The following is an 8636-nucleotide window of genomic DNA, read 5'->3' as shown; positions in this document are numbered from 1 at the left end:
GCCTTTTTGTGTAATCGGTGGGTGTGACCGAGTCATGTTCTCTCCCCCCCCCTTCCTTTCTTGACTTCCCTTTTCCGTTTTCAGTGGGCCAGGTGCCGACAGCAGGACTGTGGTGTGCCCCTTTCCCTGCAGGGGTGGGGGGGATGCGGAGGGAAGGAAGGAAGGGTTTCTGGGTCTATGGGAATCTGAGCTCTAGCTCTCCAACTCTGTAAACAGCTGGTGACTCACTACATAGCTATGGCACCAACTGACTGCCAGGCCTGAGGCTGTGTGTGTGTGTGTGTGTGTGCACATGAAGGGAGGGGGCTGCAGTGTGTTTCCTTTATACACGGGCGACTCGCTGCTCCTTTTACTCATTGGGACTGTTTGAGTAGGGCTAGGAGCCCTTTCTTCTTCCTGTCTGTGCTTATGATGTGTGTTTGTGCCTCTGACTTGAGCAGGAACATACTCCTAGACGTAGTTAGTGAATACCAAGTGTGACTGGGAAGTGAGGGAGAGGAGAACTGCAAAGAGGGAGAAGTGATGTCTGGACAGATGTCTGTGTGTGTCTCAGGCTTCTTAGTTGTGCTGCAAGTTTTGTATTTCACATAGAAGAGAGGTCAGACTCCAGCTCCATACCCCTCAGTAAGTGGTGAGGTGCCCTCCCAGGTGGGTTTGTGCTACTTAGACTGTGGTGAATAATGACCGTTTGTCCATGGCATTTTAGTGGACTTAGCTGCGTCTGCTCCTGCTGCCGGGGAGGAGGTGAGGGTAGCTGGCACTGCTGTGAGGATGGGGTGTCATACGACACAATGCACCACCCTGTGTGGTGCCGCACAAAAGACACTGCGTACCAGTCGCTTTAAGTGGCCCATTCATCATGAAGCATCTCTCGCTGGTCTGGCTCATGTACTGCGTGATAGGAGGCAGTCGGGTGGGGGCGAGACATGCAGATGGAGAGATGGAAAGCTACCATCTCTGTCTCAGGCTGACAAAGAGATGAGGTGCATTATTGAGAACATTCTGCAATCCAGGGAAATGCCTTTACTTTGTGATTCTGTTCTTTGTCTTTCCTCTACCTCAATTGTGTGCATGTCACATGATGAAGTATCTTGACTGGTACAATTAAAGTAAAAGCAGCCTGAACTGAGCCAGCCTCCTTTACCCACACAACTCCCTGTCACCCCCTGCATCCCACTTTCATATGCCCTTGGACCTCCCACCTCCAGGGTTGTTTGCAGATATGAATGAGTTTGTTTACTCTCTGACGACCTCATGATGTCTTTGCACAGACATGACCTGAAGTCATTATTGCTTTTGGGCTTCTCTGTTTCCATGGTTACTGGCTCAGGGTTGGCTACTTTCCCAAGGTCACCATGGCAACTATCAGAAGGGAATCATGCTTGGGATGCTTTGGCTGTATTTTTCATGAATGATTAGAATGTGTGACACGATGCAGACGTGGAAATGGGATGGGGAGGGGGGCAGAACTCCCGCCAGACAGTCTGTGTGTTCTGTCACCCAGCACCACTGCAGCCTTTGAAATCCACTACAGCCGCTCCTTGGGAGGGACAGACTCTGTGTCAGAGCTGGAGCCCTCGCACCCTCCCCAGCTTGTGTAGCCAAGATGCTGGGGAAAGTATAGGCAGATGCTGTGACATCACAGCTGCAGTGCCCTCTTCTGTGGTAGGTACATCACGAACAATCACTCTGGCAATGTCATCTCTCCAACTTGGTGGGTGTGAAGGTTCTGGAACAAGGTCCCCTGGACGGATTCTCTAAAGTGCTGATTGAAGGGGAGAAGTTAGCAGCGAAGGTGAGAGTGAAGGGCAGCTTCCCAGCAGAGGACATTCTTTATGTCAATGGATACTCCTCTAGGAATATCAGACAGGTGACTTCTTGCAGCCTTAGGGTGAGACGTGAAGCAACAGTCCTGATCTACCGGGAGGCACAGAAACTCGCCCTGTGTCTTAATAATCGGTTTTGCCTGCTTTTTCAAAAGTGATATATTTGCGGTGTCTGTGGCTAAGGGTTAGTAATGGAATACCTTTTTTCCCCAGGCTGCTGGTTCAAAGACAGTCCAGGTCAGTAATGACCAAAATGGGAGGGGAGCAGCGGCAACGTTACTGTCTGGTGGCTTTTCCGTGTCTTTTGTGAAATGAGTTGATAGTCTTAGTCCAGTCCCTACCGGCTGGATCTGTATATCTCAAAATCCTCCACAAAAACTGACTGGCTCATGGAGACTGAACTCCCCTCTAGCCCTTAGAGATGAAATAGCACATTGCCACAGTAGTATATGGTAGCCAGCACAATTGCTAATTGAGGATGGAATCCAGTATTGATCCACTTCCTCGCACTTTTTCTCAGCAAAAATAATATCAAGAATTTAAAACGAGCCCCATTTAACTTCAAAAAACCCAAACAAGCTGTATTTACAAGTGGCACTTGCTGGCAATACAAAGACCCTCCCATATGTGGCTGAAGGAAGACACTCCTCTCTGAATCCTTTTGGTGGTCCTAAAGGCTGATGGTTTTTGTTAGTGAGTGGTTACATAGCCCCAAAACGTCGCATGGTGCTGTAGAGAATGGGTCACTATGTCTTGAATGTTGGGTCTGTTTCCTTCCCCATTCCCTTTGAAAATCTTGTTGTGTTGTTTTTTCCAGTTGCAATTTCTGACCAGTTCTGTCCAGGAGACTGTGCCCAGGTTATGACGACTAATCCCAAACCGAACAAGGCATTAAAGGTAAGGCTGTGGTGGGAGCCTGCCTGATCTGATTCTGGGTAAATGGGATGGGTCAAGGAGCCGCGCCAATAGTGCCAAAAGCCATTTATTCTCTGAGGGTTCTGTTTGCAAATTAGTGTGTCAGAATGCTTCTCTGGTATCAGCTGGGAAGCACTTGTGAAGAAAGGATAGGGGACACTGTTGACATAATGTGGGGGAAGACCAGAGTCTCTGGGATTGTGCATAGACTAGAGTATCCCTGTTGGTATTAAGGAGACACTTCTAAACAGGTGGGGGTTGAGGTGTATTGACAGTTATGCGGGTGTGAGAGATTGCTGCTACTAAGGGCATATGCACTTAGATAAGGAAGACACAGATTTGCAGATATCTTACCTATAGATCTGTGTAGGCAGTGAACTCTTCATAGACACCCTTGCCTCATGGCTTTGATGGCACATTTTGCTGATGAGCCTGTTAGAAATCCCTTCTAGTGTCTTGGATCTCTCCTCCAGGTGTCCTGCGTTCTCTGTAAATGTTCTTTTTACCCCTTCAAAGTTCTGCAAATAACTGTGGCTAGAGACCAAACAAATAACCTCTTAAAGGTTGAGAGAGGGAGAGTTCCTCTGTCTGCCCTATCTAACCTCCCTGTACTGTGGCCCAATAAATGGGCTTACAGCCTTACCACTTCAGGATGTGATCTTATGAGCTAAGTACTGTTGGGTTTGGACAGTACGTGGGTGAGAGACCTTCAGAAAAGAAATGCACAAGATGCAGGAAGTGGTGGTGTTTCTTTTGGATCAGTACTGAACCAATGCCTCAGCATAATCCCACAAGGCACTGTGCTGCTGGAGATGAGATGAAAAGCTATGGTCCTGACCCCTTGCGATAAAGATCCCATGGCATGTTTCAGCTCAAACAATTTTACTCCAGTCTCCTTAAAATTCTCCTTGTAGTATCCTGAAGATACTATGCCGAAATATCTGCCATGCACCACCCAGAGGTGGCTGCATTTCTGTGGCATGCGTAGCCTGTAAAGTGCTTTGGAATCGTTCTGTCGGAGAGGCGCTATATGAATATAGTTACATTACTGCAGGGTAGCATAGTTGCTTTCTTGCTTTAGCCAGGATGGCTGCTCAGTACCTGTTCATGTTGTTGTTGTTGACTGTTATCTATATGACATTGATACTTGTAGGTAAAGGAGGAGTCAGGAGAGAACGCCCCAGTGCTGAGTGACGATGAACTCGTGTCAATGTCCGTCCGGGAGCTGAACCAGCACCTGAGAGGTCTCACGAAAGAAGAGGTCATCCGCCTGAAGCAGCGGAGGCGCACGCTCAAGAACCGGGGCTATGCTGCCAGCTGCCGCATCAAGCGTGTGACACAGAAAGAGGAGCTGGAGAGGCAGCGGGTTGAGCTGCAGCAAGAGGTGGAGAAGCTGGCCCGAGAAAACAGCAGCATGAAGCTAGAGCTGGACGCCCTGCGCTCCAAGTACGAGGCATTGCAGACCTTTGCTCGTACCGTTGCACGGGGGCCTATTACCCCGACCAAAGTCGCCACCACTAGTGTCATCACCATTGTGAAATCAGCTGAAATCTCATCCAGTTCTGTGCCATTTTCAGCAGCATCCTAGTGCCCTAGATGGGGGAACTACAGCCTTTCGGAGGGATGGGGAAAGGGCTCTTATGCACCGTTCCAGAGTCCTTGGTCACTTCAAGAATTGGCATTTTAACAATTCCTTCTCTTTCAAAAGTGCAAAAAAAAAAAAAAAAAAATCTACAAAGGGAACGTAACTGGCTGCTCCTCTGTGAACTTAGTGGTTCCATGAAGCTCTTGTGGCTGGGATTTGAGCTCTGTACCTAGTATGAGCTTTCTCTTCCTCCTCCCCCTGCCTCCCCAACCCCCTTTAGGCTGTGGGCAGCTTCCCAATTGGGAGAAGATACCGGAGGAGCCTTTGTGAATAATGTTCAAGAGCCAGGTAACAGATGGACTGTCGAAATCATGTGAGATGAATGTATAGAGAAGAGTTTCCTTCAGTGGCATCCAACTCCCATTAAGAAGTTACCTCACCCCACCACCACGTTCCACTGTCATAGCAGTGGCAGAGAAATAAACTCTGAAGCAGAGTCCATTCCGCCATGCACTGGGGGGAGGAGAGGAGGGTTGGTCATACAGAGAGGGAATATGTTTGGGTCAGACCACACCAGTTAGGAAAAACCTTCCTGTCTTCAGCCCATACCGGTTACCAGTTTACATGTTTTAATACACCCCATACCTGTGTGGCCTATAAAGCTAAATTGCAGCCTCCCTTATACAAAGCCAAGTCTACCAAGAGCTCCTTCCCCAAGATGTGCCTGTAAATTGGGTATATTTATGCAGTTTATTTCTTCCAGATGATCCACAGGTTTGTAAAAGTGGCTTATTCAGGGTTCCTTGAAGCTCAAGGGAGGAAGGCACAGTAAAATTCAAGAAGGGAGGTATGTTGCGGGGCATAGAGAGAAATACTAGAAGTATTACTGGCCTGAGGCAGAATTGGTTGCCATGGTGGGAAGTTGTTGTCCTGGAAATCAGCACTGTGAAAAGGTGTTTATGTAGAGCATGTTAGAAAGATGTGTTAAAAGCACTGAAGTAAAAAGAGGGCCGATAGTGTATGTGCAAGAAGATCAAAGCCAGCAGAAACTCCTGGATAACAGAGGTAGTGGTGGTTAAGGCCTTTGCCTGTTAGAACAGTGGCCATCCCAACCTAAGGGGCCATGTACACTGATCTTTGCCAACAAGAGATAGGGTATGGGATGCTGGGTGGAAGCTGAAAAAGGGAAGAAAGATTCTTAACCCAATCTCAGTCATTAAAGCTGGGTTCCAAAGAGTAGAAAAACCTATAGTGTTTTGTGTTGAGAGGGTTGAGAGAACCTGTCTGACAACAATCCTGAAACTCAACATTTCTTGGGGATGTGAATTATCCCTAGAGATGAATGGAGGGCAGGATTGGAATCGGTGGCTTTTGGGGGATGGTAAAATTGGGGTCGATAAGTAGGGCTTATGGTTCTGAAGGATAGTTGGGAAGAGGTAACCGTGGCTCAGCAGTGGGCAGGAAAGGGAAAGCCAAAGGGAGAAGAGTCTATTCTTTAACAGGACTGAAAAGACATTCTAAGTTTCCAGGTCTGAGTAAAAATAGCTATGTTCATGTTTGTGTGTTTGAAGTAGGAAAGAAAAGGGATTGCCTGGTGTTCCAGAGTAGGTCAAAGATTTGTGGGCTGTCAGATGCCTGCTCTAAAGCAGGTGAGAAGAGGTTGAGATTCCTGAAGTTCAAGATGACTGGAGGAGATGGCTAATGTTCATATTCAGAAGAGTTTGGTAGACTGGTGTTCCAGAGTAAGGTACAAAGGAGAAGATGGAGAAGAATGACTGGTGGTCTAGTTTAACTGAAAAGGATAAAGGAAGATGCTCCTGTCATTGAAGAGGACAGAAAATTAGCATCCTAGGCCAGTGTAGGATATTGTTTGTGAAGTTATCTTGTGTCTTGAATTGCAAGAAGAATGCACAAGTTTAGTGAAGCCCTGTCTTTCTTCTAAAGACAAACACAAGTTGTTGTTGGCTCACTTTTTCCCAGTCACTGGAGTCTCTTGGTTTCCCAAGAAGGTACTTAAGTCAAGTAGTTGGAGAGGCAGAACCTGGTTCTCATTCAGTCCTAAACCTCTACACTGATGACTTTCCTGAGCCATAGGATGTGTAAGAGTAATGCTTCCTTGATGGCTTTTACCCCACCAGATTCATCTCCTCCTGGAGGAGGCAAACAGGAAGTTACCAACAAATATAGTTTGGAGGTATTTAGCTCCACTTCTCCTCCACTTCCTTACCATCTCCTAACAGGCAGATTGATGTCCTGCGTATCAGTACCAGTTATTGGCTCCCCCAGCAGAAGCTGAGGAAGAGAAGACCTTAATTCCTTTTCATGTTCTGTAACTCAAAAGTACTTGGAAATCTTCCCAGATCTCTGAGGTGCAACCATTAACACAGGCAATGTCTAGATTCCTAGCACTGTTGGGACTTTAAAAGAGAAACAGAAAAATATCCAGTGGACTTGGAAATGACTGAATGTTCCCCATTTCTAAAATAGCTCCATGAAAGTCTTCACATTCCTGAACAGATAAGACCACCCCCTCCACCTGGGGAATCCTTCACTGCACCAAGGAAATGAGATCAACTAGACAGGAGAGTAATGGGAATTTAAACATAATTCGGTGGGGTTCAGTTGCTGTTGGAATGAGATGAGGAATAGATCTGAGTTCTTTACTAGTACTTCCATTGTGGCCGAGCATTTTCCAGTTCTCGGAAATGTGCCAAAGGCTTGTCCAAGTGATTGCTGGTTTAGTGCTAGAAGGCGCGTAGTCTCTGATTACTCAATCAAGAATGAGGCCTGGGTGTTATTAAAGCTGTTGATACCATAACCATGGTAGGTAATCCATATTGGATATCCATAAGGACCACGTGGAAATATTTAAAAAGAGAAATAAATATATATATATATAAATATATTATATACATTTTATCATATAGATTTTTCGTAATTTTTTTTTCCAAGTTTGATACTGTAAATCTTTACTAAAAGAAATTGCCAGTCCAGGGCTCCTTGGGTGGTGATTTGGGGGGAAAGGAGGCATGCTGGCTAACTTCAACTGGTGGATCAGAATTGCAAGGTAATACAGAGGGAGGAACAATCTGAAAGCTGCTCACCACATTGGAGAGACAACTCCCTCTCCCTTCTTCCTCTGGGGTTTGTTTCTGTTCCGTCCTGCACTTGCAAATCTGATGCCCAGGGCAAAAGCCAATGAGGGGAATTGGGCCACTGCTTGCAGAATCACTAGGGGAGCCCTTTTGAAAAGGAGTGCTTATCTCTCTTCCAACCCTCCTCCCACTCCCTCTTGTCTCTCCTTACTGCAGTAACTAGGGCTCCTTTCTCCCCCCTCTTATCTTGTCACACCACCGCTAGAGGGAAGCAATGAGTCTTAATTTCATGAGGATTAGGCTCCACTTCTGAACCCCAGGCCCAGCATTTTCCTCTGATACCCACCCTGTGCATAGGAACCACGGTATGAAGGTGGGGACATTAGAAGCAGCCAGCGGTATGTCCCCTGACCCACAATTGGGGCATTGTGGGATGTTTACATGGGGCAATAACAGGTCCTTCTTATCAGGGGCTTCTCTGTGCTCCTGTATGTGCATTTGTTGTGCTCCTGACTGGGAATAGTTTCCCTCTAGGGAAGCTTCAGAGCCCTTTGAAGCAAGTTAGTGTCTCTGACCTTGCCTAACTATATCCTCTGCCTGAGGAAACAACATATAACGTGTTTTGTAATGCCACATCTCTCTGGGACAAGTGAGGGAGGGCGGCAGGCAAAATGAATAATGGGTGGGACGGGAGAGTGAGTGGCAAGTTTATGTATTGCTGGGATCGTGGGGCATTCAAGCTACTGTGCGACTCAAAGCCCAAGGAGGAGGAGGCATTTTTTCTCTCTCAGATCATTTAAACTTTGTCATGATTGTTTTCATTTAAAGAAAAAAAACTTTTGTAATGTGGGTTTGTTTTCCTTTGTCATCTGTATTCCAGTCTGCTGGGGTGTTTCCGTAGATGGTGGATCTTTTGCTTTCATTTTTTTTTTCTTTTTTTTTTAATGGTAGATCTTCTGTTAAGTTTTTATCACCAACTCATGCTATCCTCCGTGGTCATTCAGTAATTTCATTTCAATATTTATTTTTGTGCTGCTTTTTTTATTATAAAATAAATTATTGATATACCGAGTAATGTGGATTCCTGTTTGTAAGGCGTATAGCCCTGTGTATGTGTCCATCACTTTCTCTTGACAGCCACAACGTAATTTATTGCTGTAAATTTAGCTGCAGTGACTGGTTTTTTGTACCTTTCCAATAAAGCATTTTCTGGTT

At 46.2% G+C, this 8636-nt stretch overlaps 1 protein-coding gene across 5 annotated transcripts in view; it reads left to right on the top strand.

The window, feature by feature from the left end:
* The window catches only part of MAFK (MAF bZIP transcription factor K), a 17005-nt gene extending 8369 nt beyond the window's left edge, over positions 1-8636 (top strand). For 3 of the 5 annotated variants that reach the window (XM_034783038.1, XM_034783041.1, XM_034783040.1), the window contains 2 exons: positions 2644-2723; positions 3895-8636. In XM_034783038.1, coding sequence (XP_034638929.1) covers positions 2688-2723; positions 3895-4329 — 471 coding nt within the window. In that variant the 5' untranslated portion in view covers positions 2644-2687 and the 3' untranslated portion in view covers positions 4330-8636. Of the gene's footprint in view, positions 1-18; positions 2724-3894 lie in introns of those variants that run through there. The other 2 variants (XM_034783042.1, XM_034783037.1) reach the window with 2 other exon arrangements.

The sequence above is a fragment of the Trachemys scripta genome, chromosome 10 (assembly GCF_013100865.1).
Source record: "Trachemys scripta elegans isolate TJP31775 chromosome 10, CAS_Tse_1.0, whole genome shotgun sequence".
NCBI lineage: Eukaryota > Metazoa > Chordata > Testudines > Emydidae > Trachemys > Trachemys scripta.
The sequence above is the reverse complement of the archived record's forward strand: the minus strand, read 5'-3'. Positions and strand labels throughout refer to the sequence as shown.